The 20082-nt window shown below is 43.2% G+C and overlaps 4 protein-coding genes across 4 annotated transcripts; 2 read left to right on the top strand and 2 right to left on the bottom strand.

Annotated features, from left to right (window-relative positions):
- Nucleotides 1-4300: 4300 nt before the first annotated feature.
- FOMMEDRAFT_93203 (DUF1793-domain-containing protein) lies at nt 4301-6928 on the bottom strand (the record flags this gene model as incomplete). Its single annotated transcript, XM_007269872.1, has 13 exons — nt 4301-4504; nt 4554-4695; nt 4750-4811; nt 4865-4938; nt 4992-5054; nt 5106-5256; nt 5330-5563; nt 5624-5801; nt 5864-5991; nt 6078-6232; nt 6282-6390; nt 6466-6648; nt 6701-6928. 13 exons carry the CDS (start codon nt 6926-6928, stop codon nt 4301-4303), a joined length of 1911 nt encoding a protein of 636 aa, XP_007269934.1.
- Nucleotides 6929-11164: 4236 nt separating this feature from the next.
- FOMMEDRAFT_93383 (uncharacterized protein) lies at nt 11165-12037 on the bottom strand (the record flags this gene model as incomplete). The annotated part of the gene is made up of 5 exons (XM_007269880.1): nt 11165-11307; nt 11379-11506; nt 11564-11648; nt 11701-11806; nt 11876-12037. The coding sequence occupies 5 exons, from the start codon at nt 12035-12037 to the stop codon at nt 11165-11167; spliced, it is 624 nt and encodes a 207-aa protein (XP_007269942.1).
- A 2017-nt stretch (nt 12038-14054) lies between these two features.
- On the top strand, nt 14055-16360 carry FOMMEDRAFT_142721 (uncharacterized protein; the record flags this gene model as incomplete). Its single annotated transcript, XM_007270093.1, is given in 10 exon segments — nt 14055-14215; nt 14235-14357; nt 14415-14728; nt 14793-15116; nt 15167-15247; nt 15301-15381; nt 15446-15639; nt 15743-15896; nt 15969-16085; nt 16254-16360. The coding sequence occupies 10 exon segments, from the start codon at nt 14055-14057 to the stop codon at nt 16358-16360; spliced, it is 1656 nt and encodes a 551-aa protein (XP_007270155.1).
- A 1189-nt stretch (nt 16361-17549) lies between these two features.
- On the top strand, nt 17550-17720 carry FOMMEDRAFT_40908 (uncharacterized protein; the record flags this gene model as incomplete). The annotated part of the gene is made up of 1 exon (XM_007269829.1): nt 17550-17720. A coding segment is annotated over one exon (171 nt), but the record flags the coding sequence as incomplete, so codon positions are not given.
- Nucleotides 17721-20082: the final 2362 nt, after the last annotated feature.

Here is a 20082-nt window from a genome sequence, read left to right as displayed (position 1 = left end):
CCCCCTATCCATACATCACGTGTCCAGTCGGTCGACCTGTATTACCATAATGTCTGGCATGGCTTTTTCTCACTAGTTGACAGAACGAGAATCTAAGCATCCAGCCGACTCTAGCAAGCAACAAGATGACAGTTGATGATGGTAAAAGGGCAGTACTGTTATGAGTCAAAGGAGGAAGGTAGTATGGTTAGTTAAAGGAATTTGCTTGTATCCTTAGTACATTTAAATAAATATTACACAACTTTTTCCCTTCTATAACAGTGTTTAGAAAGTACAAGTAATATTTAAAACAATATTTATTTTATTATCTATCAATTCTAACAATAGCTTATAATGGCTTATATTGTCTGTCAAGTCTTGTATACTCTGACAATCATTAGAAGTATTATAGATTTCACAACTCTTACATATCTTGAAAATATATGTCTTAGCCTTAAAATCCAATATATGGACACCTGGCAGACTTCTATATATTTTATATATTTTAGACATTACATTTGCATATAATACATTATAAGACTATGTTTATTTTTGTGATGTCCCACTTAACCTACACTGTGTGACATGAGATCACTGCGGGACACTGCTGTGGCGTTCGTGCTGGCAAATCGGATATTACTCAGCACATCCTGACTCGTCTCCTGTTCCACACCAGATGACGCCGCTCGTAGATTGAGTATTATTCGAGACGAGAGGATGGCGTGGAAAGTACATTGTAATCTAAAGGAATCAATTTGTAAAAGAGTATTGGATGATGACTTTGTGACTCTCACTCAAGGATCAGCCGGTCGAAGTCCCCCTGTACATCATACATTCGTTAGTATATTGTTAATAAAGCACTATTGTCGTGAATAACTTGCATCGGAAACTTGAATGATATTGATTGCAAGATTAGCGGCTGATAATGCTGCAGTAACATTCAGTATGAATGGTTTTATATACCAAAAGAATAGAAAATTACAAAACAGGCATGCAAAACCACACAGCCCTTCAAAGTGTTCTAGTAAGTGTTATCAATATGTGAAATGTAGGAATGGTACTTACCATTGCAATAGAAGATCCTCATGAGTGCACTTTTGTTTGTCCTCCGTCTCCCTGAGACAGTTAACATTCAATCAAAATGCACAGAGCTAATGTGAATCTAGCAGATGCTCGCACATTCTGATATTCCTTTCCATACTGTCAAATACAATATAACCAGGCAGATATGCCGTTTATCAGTATTATATCATCCAGAAAGGTTTGAAACTCTAACTGCATTCCGTTGACATGATAATAGCATAGATGGAGTAATCTGGGACACCACTATCTCCCGAGGCAGTTGAGATACAGGGCACTAGTGATCTAACATTTGTTGAAAGCCCTTCATGAAGGCAAACATTTGTGAAATGTTGATGTATGTTTGAGATCAAAATGCTACTAACATATTTTGTGGCTCGTTGAAATAGCAAATGTAATTGAACCGAGGACAAACGAGGACTGTATTTTCGGTCAGTATCTGTAGACAGAAAATTGGGAACTAGAACGTACAGATAATACCAAGCTAAGTACAATAAGAATACGACGAGACCTTCCCCACAGAGCATATGTCCTGATGGATAGAATAACTTTTTCGAATCACTACTGGTTGCTGCATTTTCATACTTAGAACCACATTACTAATTGAAAGCACTATTATAGCCGCACTACAAGCTATAAATTTGTTAATTTCAGGTAATTCCGAACCTATGCACGTATTGCACCTGTAGAAGCATAATACATATGCCTGCATGTCTGTACAATTAAATTTTCATTATTAATGTTTTTATTCCATATAAGTACAAAATAAGACGTGCCTTGAGTTGTAGGTTAGGGTAGACATAATCTAACATGGACCAAATGATTATTTGTCAGATGTATAAACAAGAGTAAACGTGCATATCAGCATCAATTGTGACCCAATAAGTTGTAGATAGTGTGTCCCGAAGAATAAGCATTTAATTGCACTCCATCTAGTGTGCCAGACGAGCTGCACCTATAGAGGATAAAACTTTGTTCAATATTTTCAGTGTTTGGCTAATCACAACGTACTTCATCTGAAAACGTTATCATATAATCGTAGACCTATTTGATTGTTAGTCAGAAAGTATATCAATATAGAGACTTCACAGTACCGTAAGTATAGCACTTGCAGCTGTTCCATACTTCTCTGCTGTGTCAGAACTCAATTTATACTATACAAAATTGACCCTACTTGAACTGCCCGTGAATGTGTGACAAGGGATAATGCTGCACTGATATAGCTTGTCATTGCAATATTCACAAGAAGAAGAGTAGGACGCACGCTCTACGGGCTACGAAACTTCACTGGGTATAAATAGTGTCAGTTTGCATATGTATTTGATGAGTGTGGGTTCGGTTGTAGTACCCAGTGATCATCACCAATTGAAATCTTCTGATCCTGATTTTGCTATGTTTGTCTCTGATCGGACGCACAGTTGTGATGATACATAGATGTCGAATTGGAATGTACTACTGGAAGAGGATATAAACGTCTACAGTCAATTACATGTAGTCCGAACTCTTTACATATTTGCTGTATGAACCCGTACCTAGTTGAAGAGTTGCGCTTAATCACGTCACTGTAAGTACTCAAAAGCGGCTATTTTACCTTTTCGACATTCTCCAGAAGGCAACACGGATGAAGGTCGTCTCATTTCATTGGTCATCGACTTAGCTACATCACAATATCAGATGTAAATCTATCCTCTTTGAGAGACTAATATATCGATAGGAAACAGAAGGCTGACTGCGGTCGGGAAGGTGTCTTTATTTGAAGATGTATTAAATGTTTCTCCGTGATAGGAATCATAGGAAGCTGGAAATTTCCGAACATTTCATCCAGTGTATTAATCCTGTCTATTTGTATCTGCCATAAGTTTGGACATTTTGGACCACTGACTATGTCTATATTGCATTAGGCCATTATATGCTATATGTGTAGGTTTTAGAGCTCTGATGCACAATAGATTCACCATCTGCTTTCATGTCAAGAACTCAATTAACAATGACAGCTCAAGAAACTGTAGTTATGCAGATACTACGAGTTTCTATTACGTTTCTATCGTCACAGATGCAATTTAAAGTGGAAAAGGGAACAGATAACGCATCAAAATTAATCGAAACAAGTTCAAAGCGAACCGGGATACGATGGTGGTGCGACTTCTGGAGCCGCGCCGTTCTCTCTCAGATAGTAAATCTCCCGCCTCAGGTCCTCCACAACCATCCACAAATCGCGCTCAGAAGAAAGTGGGGGTTGTAACGAATGTCGCACTGCCGACGAAGGGTCGTTATCTACTGTAACCTCTGCTGCTTCAAGGTTTTCCCTGTCGTGCGAAGTACTACTTAGGTTGGACGGGCCGGGTTCGCTATTCTCCACAGCTGGTTTCTGTGCCGGTGCCATGGAAAGCACTGGATTAACTGGAACAGGCATAGGCAATTTTGAGACTTGTGTCCCGGAGGACGTTTGAGTAACAGGGATCAAATCCTGTAGAGCTCGCTCCTTTTGCGTTAAGATGGTTTGGAGATTTGACGGAGATAAGGTGTGTCGCGCTGTCGTCCCCATCGGCGTAGGTCTCACTTGTAACGTAGAAGCGCTTCGCTTCCGCGATTTTCCGTGTCTCAGGAAAACAAGGAGGCCGAAAGCACATATCACCACAAGTCCTGCCACAATACCCCCAATGATTGCACCTATCGGACGTTTTGATTTTGCTGAGCGATGTTCTGTGCCTCCACCATTCGGGCCATTTCCTGAATTTCCCCCGATCTGCTTTACCATGGTACTATTGAATTTGAGTAAGTCGCTAAATCATACAATTCGTTAATACTCACTTCAACGCAAGAATCGCAAACATTGCTCCTTGTACTGGACTATATGGGAGTAAGATACCAAATACATAAACATGAATATGAACTGACCTGTTCTTCCCATTTGCGCTTCCCGTGTCAATTTTCCCTGACACTGGATCGTAATTTGAGATCGATGGAAAAAAATTGCCAAAATATTCATCATTAAAAGTGGCGTAATCATGAAGCTTTTCAATAATCTGATCTCTAATCTGAGGGCTTGTAACAGTTGATGCAGCAAACATCGCCCAGCCTTCATAATAAATTTAGGCCCGGTGCAAAGTAGATAGGATTGAGTCACTGACATGAAGATGTATTATGCGGTTGTACATTGCTTAATGGAATACCATATCCATTTTGACCTATGAGCAGAGAAACTACGTTTAATCCAAGGTTATAGTACGGGAAATGATTTTTACGTACTGGATGTAGCTTGATAAAATTCGGTCAGAACGTCATATATGATTTCTGGAACAAATTCAAGATGTAGTAGCCTGTCTGCATACACATTGTAGATCATCCCATTTGTGTTTGGCATATCGTAGAAAAAATTAATATGAGACTGATCCGGAGCAAGTGCTCTGTCCATCCATTGGGTAATAAATGATGCTGACGTGCTCTAGATAAAATTAAAATGAAATACGCATGGCCACTCGCGAAGAACTCACGTTATAGTTTGCCTGGTCGTCATTCATATTCATAATCTCGGCTATCTTGGCCATAGCTGCAATACCTATTATCCCCTTCAATGCTGTGTTCGTCTGATTGTCATTTGAAAGGGAAGAGAGAGGAGAAAAATCCGCCGAGGCTCTGATAGGAGGAGAATTCAGAGGCATAATTTTGCAACTGAGTGAGTAAATGTACTGATTTGTTGGTGTCAGTGAATTTTGAATCAAATACTCTGCCCAGCGCCGAAACATTGTGTACTATATATTTTCAATGAGTATATTGTCCGTGAATGAAAGAGAGAAAGGCATACATGCATATCCAGAAGGGTCCTGTTACCTGATGCTTGAGTATATGCAAGCGCCATTATTATCATGTTTGCAGTTTCTAATTAGGTTGCAAGTCAAAATTGTGGCGTTTATGGATCTTTTATGAAGTACCTTCCACTCCGTATATATGCCCATTATTTATTCCATCTGCTGTTGCATTTGGGTAAGCAGAACCTACAATCTTCTCAGATCATTTAAAGATAGAGATTAGTGAGCAAGGCATACCGATGTGCTTTGCGGCGAACGACAGTGTATATGCATCTGAGTCCTGGTACTCTAATAGAGGAGAAAGCAGGTAACCTCCGAGCTCGGGGTTGAGATAGATAAACGTGGGGAAAGCGGCATACAAAATGTCGACAGCATTTACACTCATCGACTCCCTAGAATCGTCAGTCGCCGCTTACTATCAGGTCAACCAAAGAGGGACAAGAAGAATTCACTCACCCGACGTCAGAACCAGCACTTCCCAGATTCTTCATGAAAATTTTAACGTCTGACGTGTTCCACTGGCCGTTCCCAGTCTTGGAAAGTGTAATGTCCATACTGGCCATGACCTGACGCGCAGTCAAAGAAAGTAGGTGTGAATAAATTAACGAAATTTGCTCCCCAGCCGTAATTATCTGTGAGTCAAGCGCAGCCGCTGCTTCTTGCGCACGTTGGAAATCGTCAAGGAATGCCCTTGCCTTCATAATAAGTCGGATCAACTCTACCCTGATCTGTACACAATGACGAGGAAGACATACCGCATCTGATGCATCACTGTATTTGGATAAGAAATACGGATAGCGATTCTGAATTGCTCCAGATGCGGTTTTGTACTGTATCGACGGGCTCCGTACCACACCAATCGCCCAAACAGCAGGCTCTGGTGTCGACTCTATTGTTCCCCAGTCCACTGCGATACCCAGAACAGGCTGATTGCTGCGTGACAGTGGTTAAGTGGCATAGTAAAAACATTTGAAAGGAAAGAAAGAACATCTCACTTTCCGGTCGTGTTTACAGCTCGAGGAGTTGGGTCTGTCTGGTTCCCAAGCGAGGCAATTAAACTAGCCGCAGTCGTGCGGTTTATCGTATCGTTTGCAATCGCCCAAGTAGTCGTTGTACCGCCGATCTATTAACGTACGAATAGTAATAAAGCCGTTTCAACAACGAGTTACAGGTTCTGTTTCACTTTGGTTTTATAAAAATACACCTTACATGCTTAAATGAATAATATTCTGTTGCGTCCTGTGCAAAGCTATTAATTTCAGAGAATTGCTGTTGCGTCTGAAGTTGCATGCTGAGTACGACGTAATCTCCGCTTTCATCTGCTGTCCACTGTGCAACTTTACTTGTGTCACCGGTTATGAACTCTGACGAAGGAATAAGTCATGTCTAAATTAGAGGCAGAGGAAAGCTTACCTCCCGAGATGTCTGAGTACATTTGCAAAGAGTGTGCTCCCCCGTCGGTTGATGCCGCCGATATTGAAAGATAGGCGAATGGGAGGGATTGTCGAACGAGGTCAGTCGGCTGAATGAACGAACAGTATTGAGCAGGTATTCAGACATTAGAGGATAAAGCCTATAATTAAACTGAGTTATGCACTTCAATCGGGCTAAGAAATGATACATTCATCTGCATCGGGCCAGCAGTAAACTGAACAAATGTTTGAGTCGGGGTGAACTCGATCGCAGTCTGATTAGCCACAGTAACATTGGGATTCGCAGCCACCCCAACAAGGCGATAGGCAACGCCATCGACCACGGCGTGTGCGTACCAGCTCGTTACCTATAATCACAAATGAATCACAAATAAAATGCATGCCCGAACTGCTACCCACTGTATTCTCAATGTTCCAGAAATTCGGCCAAGTGTGTACATTGAGCTGAGTCGGTCCAGCGCCTTGGGGAAGCCAAGTGTTCAAGTACGGCGATCGCACGGCAAGAGGAATAGCTGGTGGACTAAAAGGACGCGTTGTCCATGACGATGGCCCAGACTGCGAAGAGACGGGTAAAGCAACAAAGCAGAAGAAAATGGTGAATATTGGGACAAGGATAAAAGAGTGCATATGAAGGATAGAGGTAAGAAAGTAACCAGCGAGATTGAGAGTACTATGCATGTGGCCAGCAAAAGGTGTGAGGTGACATACGAGGATGATCTAACTTCTGGAACGGAAGAAGACGAGAGAGTGAGCCTGCAACGCAAAGGGTGGGAACATGGATCTGCGCTGTAATAAGAAAGTGTACCTATTACCTCGACAACTCGTATTCAGCATAGCTACTTTGGAACAGAAGTCTTTTCGGAACCAACGTGCGTGCATCGAGATGGGCGCAGTGATCCTTGTCAATCAAAGTGGCTGATCGGTTATACACTAAGATCCGGTCGCAATGTGCACAGGTCTTCAACAGGAAAGGCACACTTTAGGTTTTACGATGCCTACGAATAGAGTTTTGGTAAGGAAAGTATGTTGCTGCACCTCAAATACATTCAGTCAGTTTTTGGCCGTTTGCAGACTCACCCATGTGCATGGGTTGCATGTGTGAGGTGAATGGGCTTGATAGGTGTGATAAGAATTATGCTGCCTTCCACCTGTCAGGTGGTGACTGCCACAAGAGAATGGGGATGGGGATCGAGGAACTGATTTAGACCGTAATAGACATGCTAATATCAGCATAGCCGGATTCATGGAGGTCGGAAGCAAATTGTTACTTGGCTTTGATCGGCGTTTCCGTTTCCTTTTATGTGCGGGTCGAAATTGTCTCATTCGTATCAGTATAGATTCCCACCTCATTCCTGTCACAAAAGGTAATATCTACGCTCGAAATTGAGGGGAAAGGGATTCTGCAGAACACTTGTGTATGTAACTTGGTCGGGAAGATACTAACGGATACAAGTAACAGTCTGATGACTCTGATCAAGGTCAAAAGATGTGAACAAAAGTTGGCATTGATTGTTACAGTAATATCCATCAAGAACACGAGTCAATATGAAAGTACAGATGTTCTTCCATGGGGTAAGAGAAGCTAGGACTCGGGGGCCAATGACTAATTCTTTGGATGCAACCCATGTGTATGTAGCCAACCTTTAGCATCATAGTTCAGCAGAACTTTGAGCAGAGAGTATCACACTATAGAGAAATAAGATACCTTTATTCTGATTTTTCCGTGTCTAAAGGAACTGCCCTGAGGTACAGGGTGCAGATTAAGCACAACGATGGCTCATGAAACCTACGTACAGGTTATGTTGTATCTTGATACGTTCTTGTAATACCTTAATGTAGCAATCTTGGCATGTCTTCGATGATTTTATAATTCAGTTGCAAACTAAAATAACGAGGAATTTCTAAAGGCTGCTCAGGTATGATGAATCATGATGCTGACGCTGTTGTGAGCTTGTATCAATTAACCAATATGGCGACAACGCTGAGTTGGGGAATGACTGCTCACCGAGAATACAAAGAAGAGAGCAAAATTGAGAAGTCAGGGAGTATAAGACAAGGCTAGCAGCACACTGTAACAAGTTAGGTCAACTATTTGCCATTGCAAAACGAACAATTGAAAATTACCTTGATACGCCACGAGCTGATATGCATCTAGTCTTGTCACAATGTAAATACGTTGACAAGCCACGTAGAGACGAATGAACTCGAAAGAGTCGATACTACGTGATGCGAAGCAGCGTCCCCATTAGTGCGCTGGGGTACTTGATTGTCCGCATTTATTGCGAGTCGAGGTGATCCCGACGCGCGGCGATTGGGGCGATGCATCTGATTGAGCTGCGAAGATGTGATTCCTAGGAACGATGGGTCTTCATAGATGTCGAACGGAAGTCCAGCGGCCATGTCCGTGTTGCGGAGAACAGGTAACAACGAAGTGAGATTGAAGAGGGAGATGTTCTACTAAGGCGAGATGGTTGTAGATTGAAGTGCTTGCTAAGGTGCTTTAAAAGTCGAGGCTGTCCATAACGAGGTGCGTGTATCAACACGTCACCGCAGTTCCCGGCAAGTACAAATCTTGATAATCCAAGCAAAACAAAAGAAACGGGGCTCAAACAAAAGGGGGCTTGTGTTGAACCGGTCATCCAACCCTGAGTGCAGAGATTGGATGCATTGATATTCCGCTGGTACATTCCAAGCCATGCCACCCCGGAATGACGTACAAAGTGCACGATACAAATATGCGTTGCGCAGAGTAGGGCCGTGGGAAGTATCAGTGCACATGCTGTGTTTACAGATATAAACGAATGCTACCGTCAATCCGGTAAACACGCCGAATTCCGTTGGTGAAAACAATAAGAATTGTAAAGTAGTCTAGTCGAAATAGGGCTTGAAGGCACCATTCTTTGCCTACGTCGGACTTCAGTCCGCCTGTCGAAGTCGACCATAGGCCGCAGATTCAGTTGCAGAAACGGAGGCAAAGAGGTGTGGTGATCTCGAAGGAAAGTGTCGATGCTCAACAATAACGATCAAGAAAAAAGAGGTCCCGAAAGAAACCCTTGAGATCGTCACGTACGTTTTTAGTAGCAAGAAGTGTTACGTAATATTCATCTACAGTTGAAAATACCTTATTGCATCACATTATAATGCATAAATTGAATATTGCATAGCTTTCTGCCTAATCCAGGCTCGGGATAAGGGAATTATGCACAAAAATAGTCTATTGCATATTGCATCAAGATTTGTGAGAAAATTATGCAAAATTCTGAGCATTTTTGGAAATTAGACTGCTTACTGTTGTGATTTTTGTACCCAGAAGCCTCACATATTGTTCTCTGATGTACTTTAATACAAAAAGAATGTTTCTGATTGACATTTCATTGCTTACAATGTCTTTGATGCTGCCACAAGACCAAGATAGGGCAGCAAAGATCTCTTCATGATATGTAGGGGAAAGTTATAAATTAGTTATTTGCATTGACTAGCTTTTTCTATTTTTTTGTTTCTACAGATTCTGACTGTATTTCCTTGTATTACAAACCATTTCTTGAGTTTTACAGTGATATACACACTTACTGTACTTGTCATTGTCTTGGTTGTCTTTCTTGATACTCTAGATATGTGCTTATTTTCTTGTCATAGTGTATATGTCTTCAAATAAATTGAAAAGTAATATCGAATTTGGGTTCCTAATTAAGTAATGTTTTCGCACGGTTACCATAATGCATATTGCTCATATTGCATAGGTCTGAGGCCTCTCCCGACGTTATGCAATAAGATATTTTCAACTGTAATCCTATATTGTAAAAATTTGCCAATGCCTTAGAGTGAGAGAAATGACTCGAGAACACTTCAAAGTTGTTCTGATCTTTATAGCCGAACCGCTGATATCAAAATGGGAATAAAGAAACAAGTAACAGTGCAAAATAAATACTCTTCACGCGTCCCAAGGAGATCAGTACCACATTTAGCAGGGTGTGCAAAGCAGGAACAGTAAAGAACTTGCCCATCCTCAGGAGCTGATTGCAGGTGCAAGGAAGCTTCACCATTGTGGTCATAATCACTCTTAGAGATGCACACAGTGAAAAAAAGAAAAAAACAGAAATTAATCTGAATTAAAACAAGAAAAAGAGAAAACTATCCCAAGAATAGTCCATGACGAGCTACAGAACGACTAGCCCTATCTACATCATCCAAAAACATTTAGAAAGACTGACGTCCAGAGATACGAGAACGCTTCACACGCTCCTCAAAGCGACGCTCGAGGTCTGCTGCGAGGGCAATCTCAGCATCATGAATTGAAACATCACCATCGTCCTCTTCATCATCGTTGGAAGTCGTGTCACGGACTTGCTTCCCTTTGGCAAACTTCGCGTTGGAAGTGGTGGCGCCGTTACCGACAGCACCGTTGACACTATTAGCTCCAGTAGCTCCAGTAGCACCAGTAGAACCAGTGACACCAGTGGAGCCCGTTGTGTCAGTGGCACCCGTTGAACCAGTAGATCCAGTGACACCAGTAGAGCTGGTGACGCTAGTAGAACCTGATGCGTCGGTAGCACCAGTCGCACCAGTAGCTCCAGTTTCACCTGTCGCGCCGGTAACTCCAGTTTCGCCTGTTGCTCCCGTCGCACCCGTAGCTCCAGTTGCGCCTGTAGCACCAGTCGCGCCAGTCGTGTCGGTCGCACCAGTTGTATCGGTCGCACCAGTAGTCGATCCTGATGCAACGGACGACGGAGCCGCAATTTCGGCAGAGTCGGTAGCGGCGGAAGAGGCGGCAACAGTTGTGTCTGAGGTATCATCAGTAGCAGTGCCAGTAGCCGTTGAGTTTCCACTTCCTGCGTTAGACACTAAATTTTCCAAATGTGAGATTTAACGAAGATGTATAATGGTGAGGGTTAAGTACGAACCAGCTACACAACCGCCGAAAGGACCAGCTCTCGCTGCGTTGCGGCAACGAACGAGGCAGGCGTCGCCGTTTGCACCACCAGTGCAAGTCGCTCCAGCCGGCATTTCTGCGTGGTTAGAAAGACAAGCATTAGAATAAAGTTAGAAAGCAACTTTAATAGACTAAAGAGAGACGTACGAGCAACAAGAGCGAAGTCAGTTGCCTTCGCATTGCTCCGCGAGTTCTTGCCTGGAACGTTTGTCGTCACGGTCATAGCTGCGAAGCTGGTTCCAGTCGCGTCGGTGGAGACTTCGCAAGTGTAGGGGCTATTCAACGAATTATGATTAGATTAACAGTCGATCACTAAATCATGAATCACCCACCCTGCGCCGTCACCGTTCACTTGGTGAAGTGTCATGGTCACAGTGCCATCCGCGGACGCAGAGGGAAGGCCGGCAGAGACGGCGGCTAAGACATGTATTGAGCATCTACGAATGAAAGCAGAATAAAATATTCCTACCACTAAGCTGCGAAGCGACGTCATTGTTGCCACCAGCAAGCGTTCTTCCGCAAGCACCAGCATCACCGTTTTGGATTTCTTTGTCACGGATGATACTCGTGTCTTGCTATACAACGGCCAAACAAACAGAAGTCAACATAAAGGTCGGTAGTAAAGTGAATACTGCTCGACTAACCTGGAAGGGGTTGCGTTTTGTACCGTCACGTGGAGTGCTCGCGATAACACCGAAGCCTTGTCCGGAGACTCCATTTGCACCAGTGACAGCAGTTAATACTCCGTGAGCATGAGCATGGAGCGCGAGAGCAAGAAGAGGAACGAGTTGGAAGACAAGCTTCATCGTGAATGATCAAGTAGTGAAGAAGTAATGCACGAAAGTGATGCTATGAAGAAGAACGAGAGTGGATGTATGCAAGTAAGGCTCTGCCTGACGGAGTTGATGGACAATGAGAAGAGCTAAGGCGTGCGCAGCACGGAAGGACGAAGAGAAGATGAACTTGAGGGAGAGACCAGTACTGCTCTGAAGAATTGCTGTTGAATTGAGAGGCGTTTTATACTAAAACACAGATCGTTTGCCTTACCACAACGGGTGCTGAAAGCGAATAGCTTAACACGTTCAATGCTAGTTTCGGACATGTCGATTGTGGATTGTTCGTAACGACGGCAAGCGGAACGGGTGCAGATTTAGACTTCTCACTACTTCGGAAGAGACTGCACCCGTGTGCATCGGTTACTCGGGCTTTAAGCCATATGCACGGGTGCAGATGATGGTTCATCTAGAAAAGCCTTGGATGAAGCACAGGTAATGATTAATATGCATCGGAAGACCCATAGATGTAGTCACTTACCAACTCTACTTTACTGCCTATTCAATATTTTAGGATCAAAACATGTTTATATCTTGGGTGTCACTACAATCAAAGATTGTTCGCGTGAGGGCGCACTTCCAATGACAATGGCAAGGAACGAATGGGCGTATAATTTGAAAAGGACTTAAAAGAGATTGTACAGCCTCTCCGAAGAAGATACATGCATGTTTCTTCTAACAGTAAAGGCCACAGCCTGGTCAATGGAAGCCGAAAAGCACATGATACGCGGCTCCCAATGACGGATGCTGATGAAAAAGTTCGCTGTGCATCGTTGCTCAGGCTGTCGGCATGGTAAACGTTTGTTGACCCGCCCGTCCATCTTCAGAGAAAGATGGCAACATTGCGTTGCGGCATTGTACTGATAGAGCTTCTCCGAGCAACGCGACGGTTTGAAGAAGACTTCATAATGGAGAAAGGCGGCTCTTCCTGATTGTTATGTCTCTATGTCAGTGTGTTAAACTGTATTCGGTTCGGTTGCGGGAGACGACGAACTCGCGTTCTCACGCAGCGCATGCAATTCTAGCTTCGAAGGTCACATGACCGAGGTCGCCGCGTGAGAATTTACTTCGTCCTTCCCATGTCTTTGAGGCACGTCCCTTTCCGTAAAATGAATAGCACGAGAGAAGCAGAGGTGCTCTGTTGAGACTCCTCAACAACCAGAAACTACTGCACAGGTTGCGCCAAGACTACGGGTGCAAATGCCCTGCATTTATTCGTTAACCGCTGGACTGCTTCGTCCAATGGGGGAAACTGATCCAAGACTACACCATCTTAATTATTAATATTGCTGTCCAATGAACAAAGTGCATGCAAAATACACACATTTCGCCTTCTCTTGATACTGATTGACATATGCGTGTTCGGCCGAAAGAATGCAAACTAGACGTAGTAACGTGGCAGACCTCTTCTACGCCCGAGTATTGATTATAACAGATAGGAGGCATCAGGACTCAATATAGCTAGAGATATTCCAACGCAAACAAAGTTCTTAATGGACAGTAGCTGCTGCAGATTTGTACCCCACGTGGTCACCTTCGTGTATCAACAAGATGGCTCAACCAATTATTCAGATATTAGTCTATAGTAGAATGGACAAGATCGAAAGACAATGATCTTACAGTGTTTCAAATCTATTGCAAAATTTGGTCAACTCTGTAGTATGGAAAGCAGCTCTTTTACCGTTCTCTACTGGGTTGTCGAGACGAAGCTTCGTGGAGTAAAGCTGGTTAGAGTCGAAGGCAGAAAGATCTGAGACCAGGCGACATAAACAAGTTCAGGCGAGAATACGGATGCGCATGTAGGCCAAATCGCGCCGTCTCGTAAGACTGTTTGCCAGAGACGCATCCACGTTGGTAGCACCAATAGGAGGTCAGCGCATCAGTTCATCATTTTTTGCGTCTAGTCTTTAAGAAATCCATGTCATGCACGTGACGTACGGCTACTGACAGAATGACGTACGTTCAAGCCTTAATTCCATAACAACTCGCCATGTCCCAGTCACCCTCTATTTCATCGATTCTCTCCAATGTCTTCATCCGAGAATACCTCGCTTCTAGGCGCAACTGTGCGCGCAAAGCGATACTCTGCTCCGGAACAAGGAGCTACTATGGGCGACGAAGAACAGACGGAGCAGCTCGATGGGAACGCTAGTGGACGTCAGAATGCTAGTACTGGCGGACTGCGGCGTGATTTGTCGACCCGGCAGGTGTCTATGATTGCTATTGGAGGTACAATTGGTACAGGTTTGTTTCTTGGTACAGGTCGTTCACTTGCTCAAGGCGGTCCCGCTAGGCGAGCAGTCAACTTGTTTCCTTGCCAGAAGTCTGTCTTATCTAATCATTTATCTAGCATATTGATATGCTACGGCATAATTGGATTTATCGTCTATATCACCCTTCTCCTTCTAGGGGAGCTCAGCACTCAGTATCCCGTCGCAGGTTCATTCACTGTCTACGCGGCGCGCTTCTTCTCCCCATCTTACGCATTCGCCCTCAGTTGGAATTATTGGTTCAATGATGCTGTATCAGTAGCATCGGATCTTACGGCTGCCCAACTTGTACTCCAATTCTGGACCGACTGGCATCCTTGGGTTATCTCCGTCGTTTTTCTTGTATTCTTGCTATCAGTTAACGCACTAAGTGTGCGTTCGTATGGTGAAATGGGTACGTCACTTTATATTTTTCATAATTGTAATCGCCGTGTCCCAATTATAATTATTGTCACTAGAATATATTTTATCATCCCTAAAGGTCGTCACCATAATCGTATTTATCATTACCGGTGCACTCGTCAATGCAGGTGTCAATAGAGAACACACTCCGATTCGTGGACGCAACTGGCGAATACCCGGAGCTCCTTTCGTCGATGGTGGCGCTGGGTTTGCTCGCGTGTTCGTTACTGCGAGCTTCGCATACGGTGGCACTGAAAGTCTTGCCATTACTGCTGGCGAAACGAAGAACCCGACGAAGAGCATGCCGCGTGTTGTCCGCGTTGTGTTTTGGCGTATTTTGCTTTTCTACGTCCTATCCATCTTAATGATTGGTCTTAATGGTAAATTTATTCATTTTGGTGCTTATTCGTAGCTAAATCTCGAAAAATAGTTCCGTACACATATCCGAATCTATCAAACCGCTCTACGACAACTTCGCCGTTCACGATTGTCTTTCGCGAGGCGGGATCGAGTAAGCAAATTACTGTGTATTTAAAACCATGTATTAAATATTGCGGTATTCAGATGTTGCCGCTTCGTTCATGAATACCGTCATCCTCTCATCCGTCCTTTCTGCTGGGAATCATGCGCTCTATGCTGGGACACGTCAGTCATCCATCGTTACTCATTCTGCGACTACACTGAAATGACTGAAATGATATTTTCTCAGGTATTCTATATTCACTGTCGACCTCTTCTCCCCGCCTCGCTCCTGGCTTTTTCTCTCATACAACTTCTAACGGTGTTCCCTTGCGAGCGCTCCTTGGTACCGCAAGTATCAGTGCTTTATGCTTTGCAAGTTCCTTCGTTGGATCTGGGGTGCTATGGGGATGGTTGCAGAATATCGTTGGAGTATCAAATCAGGTTCGTTATAAGGTTGTGCGTTTTTCGTCCCTTATTGAATTGACCTCTTCTTCAACTTCTTCCGGTCGTCCGATACATGCATTGGCCATTGCTTACAACCCAGATTGCTTGGCTCTCCATCGGGATTGCTAGTTGGCGATTTCGACAGGCATGGATTGCACAAGGCAGGCCGCTTTCCGAAATGAAATACCGTGCAGGCTGGACCTGGCCGTGGGGACCGCCTTTTGTTGTCATCACCGTATCGCTTGTTATTCTCTGTACGTTGCTCTTCCTCGCATTCTCTCCCAGAATTTCACTTATCTAGGCGCCCTTTCCTTGTATTTGCAAAGTCCAAGGTTGGACATCCTTTTATCCGGTCTTCTCGCCGGTTGACTTCGTTTCGTTGTACCTGGAGCTTCCCGTGATGGCGCTAATGACGCTCATATGGTTCATTGTTCGACATCGGCGTGCCTTCATCCCGAAAATGCCGGAACATCATCGTCCTCATGTTGCGGACTCCACATCACATCTTCCGGGCTTCGATGCATCCATACCAGCGTCTATCCTGCCTTCGCCTAATTCGACGCACGGCCTCCGTGAGTTGGTGGACATAAAGACAGTTGACTTATATGCAGACGAACACGAGGAAGACGAAAGGGATATAGAAGATGACGTCCGTCGTGCAGCTAGAAGGAAGGGGGGATGGGGCTGGATTTGGAGGATTTGGGAGACGGTCGCATAAGGTCTTGTATCGTGTGTGTTGTTCTAAATGCACTGTTTGCACATTGTGCGTCCATTCATGGCTCTTTATACTACGCGCAGGTTGGATTAGAAATATTAGACTCGTACCCAGACAAATCTGAGAGTAAACAAAAGAGGCACAGGAGACAACGTGTAACTAGGAAGATAGGTGTATGGGCTATCAGATTGTTGACCAATGAGCAATTTTTAATGCATTGCTTTACTATTGATAGTTCCTTGTGTTAGTGCAGGCTGTGTTATTAGGTATATCATTCAGAGTGCTACTATTGTTGATATCTCACATTGGCAGTTAAGCGCCACAGGTCTCTAGAAATGTTCCCAGTGCACTTTGTTGACCTGTATACAACTCACCGGGCATTCATATAATTTGACGGGTTGGGGTTACTCTTCTATTCTCATCTTGCCCCTCTACCCATCTTCACTCGAGTAACCATCACCCTTCATTGTACACATTAAGCTGTAATGTCTTCACATTCAGAAGGCTGGTCCTCTAGGATCTCTAGTACCACACTGACCTCTTATACTCTAGTAGCGAACGAGGTCGACGAGAGTGCATCGTCCACCATTACTGTGCCTATATTCACAAAAGTTCGACAATGGTCAAAGGCAACATTACAAAGGTTATTACATTGGCTTGAGCATCACAAAATATCCAGGCTTCCACACATTGCGCTTTTTTTAAATATTTTATTCGGCATCGTCTCTGGCGCTGCCTTCCAGTTCGTACTCAATTCCGGACACAAAACGTCATTCCCGTCATCCGAGCACCGCGTAGGTTTCCAGTCTGGGTCTGGTACTCGGAGCACGCTTAACATCGTCTGGATGTGCTTGATGGCAATATTTGCAGCCGTATACCAAATAATCCACTTTGACGTGGGGGAGAGTAGCAAGCTGAAGTTTGCGTTATAAATCGCGTAACTCTTGCTATTGTCGCCCCAGAGATTTTATTATGGTTGGCTTTCGAAGAATTTCGGCTCGCTTGGAGGAAGATGCAATCGATGAGAGACACCAGTAATGGTCAATGGTCCTTAGTTCATGCATTCTCCCTAAACATGGGCGCATTCAGAATAGTCGATGCTAAAGGTGAAGATGCTGATTTCGATCAATGGTTAGAGTGGCAGAAGCAATACAGAGCCCCCGACTGTTACGAGCGGCTGCGTCGTAACATCGACAATACCAGCAAAAAGGATATATTTGCAAAGTCCATCGCGTGTCTGCAGATCTTCAATGTTTTGGTCCAAACTATTACACGCAAGGCCCAATCGTTGTACATTACCGAACTAGAGCTGATGACGTGTGGATATATTGTATGCTCTCTTCTGACGTACGGTTTTTGGTGGTACAACATCAGGAAAAAGTCTTAAGGCTTATATTAGCTTATAAATATATAAATTATATAAATTTTCTAAAAAATATAAAAGACCATATATCCAACCTCTCAAAATGAGAAAATTATAAAAAGCTATATAAAACACAAAAAGGTATGTATGTATTGTCAATATGAATAAGGTTTATAAGTTTTGGCAATATATAAATGAACTTATATCCAACCTCCTAAAATGAAAAGATATTAAAAGAACTCTGTATTTTGACAAGAGTAATATAGTTTTATAATGTATACAATCTAATATAAAGCCTTAAAAGTAGTATGTATATTGTTAGACATTATTATACTCTACAAGAGCTTTACAAAACTTCAAAATAGTTATAATATTTTACAATCCAGGTATTCATTTATTTCTCTTTTTTTCCCCTTATAATTAAGTATTAACATTTTAATACACTTGCATTTGTTCTATTCTACTACATTGTATTTTAATAATATTGTATTTACAAAACAAGCATGCAGACAAGTAAGAAGAAGGAAAGTGTAAAGGCTGGAGCCTTACTCAAGAACATGGAACAGGCAAAGACCTGGGATTGGAGAGGTCGACCTAAGTACAGGAGCAAGTACAAAGATAATCTCACAGAACAGGCAAAGACCTGGGATTGGAGAGGTTGACCTAAGTACAGGAGCAAGTATGAAGATAATCTCTAAGTGTCTACAAATAGCCCTTTATATACTTAACTAAAGTCATGTGTGTAACCTCAGAGGTTACACTCTTCCCTACTCTGAAGAAATAAAAAAGGGGGGGGGTAGGGAAGTGATTAATGGAGAGACAAAGGAAAGGATACAGTAAAGGGGGGGGAGGTGAAATACAAAAGGGTAAGGACAGACAATAAGGAACACACAGTCACAAGTTTAAGAAGGCTTCAACTCATCAAAAGGTAGGGAAGGATTAATGAAGAGGCAAGGGAAGTATAGTAAGAGAGAACACATAGTAACCAGTATAGGAAGGCTTTGACTTGTTAATGAAAATGTATGAGGACAAGGACTTTTGACAGAGTTGGTAGAAATGGTATCCCTGAGACAGATGCAAGTTGAAGCAAGCTGTTGAAGAGGAACACATAGTAACTGGCCTAGGAAGGCTTTGACTTGTCAATGAAAACATACAGAGACAAGGACAGGGACAAGGAGTACACATGGTTGAGACATGAAACTGTACTGTAAGGAATGTGTGAATGATACTTAACAGGTCTAGTAAGTACAGTGTTACTGTAGATAAGGAGAAGACAACTGAGACATTGACCAAAACACATGGTTAAGACATTAAACAGTACTGTAAGGAATGTATGAATGATACCTAACAGGTCTAGTGAGCACAGTGTTGCTACAGATAAGGAGAAGACAACTGAGACATTGACTAAAACACATGGTCAAAACATGAGACAGTCATCCAATTCTGGGGGTGATGAGAGTACAGGTAGTGTGTAGGTTAAACAGAGTGTGTAGTAGGAGCAGGGGGGTCTGTTAATGCTAGAAGGACAAGAGGGGGATAGGATAAGACAGAACAGGACAGGACAGGAAAGGACTAGATAATACTAGTAGGGCATAATCCCTAGCTAGGTCTGTGACTGAGAATGACACTAGCAGGGGCTTGATACCCTGACTAGGTCCAGGACTGGAGGTGACACTAGCAGAGGCCCTAAACGTCCAGGACTGGGATTGACACTAGTAGGGGCTTGGTACTCTGACTAGGTTCATGACTGGAAAAGGGACTTTATACTCTAGGAAACAGGAGGTGATACTAGCAGAGGCCCTATATGTCCAGGACTGGAATTGACACTAGTAGGGGCTTGGTACCCTGACTAGGTCCACAACTGGAAAAGGGGCTTTATACCCTAGGAAACAGGAAGGGAAGGGAAAGGGACTTTATACCCTTAGTAGACAGTAGACAATAACAGTAGACACTAGACAGTGACAGAGCAAGAGATAGTATAGCAAGGAATAGTGTTGAGAGGGGTTATGTGAGAGGCTTAGAGGGATCACACAAAGAGGGGGGATAGTGGACTCAGCTTGCTCTTGTTAGCATTATTGTCTGTTGATTCAGTAGGTATATATAATATGTAGCTATATCTTAGGTACATCTGTTACTTATATGTGTCATTCCATATATGTTAACACTCCCCTTCAAACATATATTAGTTTAATAATATGTTTGTTTTGCAACTATTTGTTTATTTGATTTGTAGTTATTTTTATTTTTATTTTTAGGGGTAGTTATAGTACTGCTACCACTCCCCTTCAAACATTTATAAGTTGGCCAGACCTATAAGATGTTTGATTTGCAGATTGTTCCAACATTTTTATTAGTATTGTAT

This window comes from Fomitiporia mediterranea (assembly GCF_000271605.1).
Source record: "Fomitiporia mediterranea MF3/22 unplaced genomic scaffold FOMMEscaffold_11, whole genome shotgun sequence".
Lineage (NCBI taxonomy): Eukaryota > Fungi > Basidiomycota > Agaricomycetes > Hymenochaetales > Hymenochaetaceae > Fomitiporia > Fomitiporia mediterranea.
This window is presented reverse-complemented; position numbering and strand designations above follow the sequence as displayed.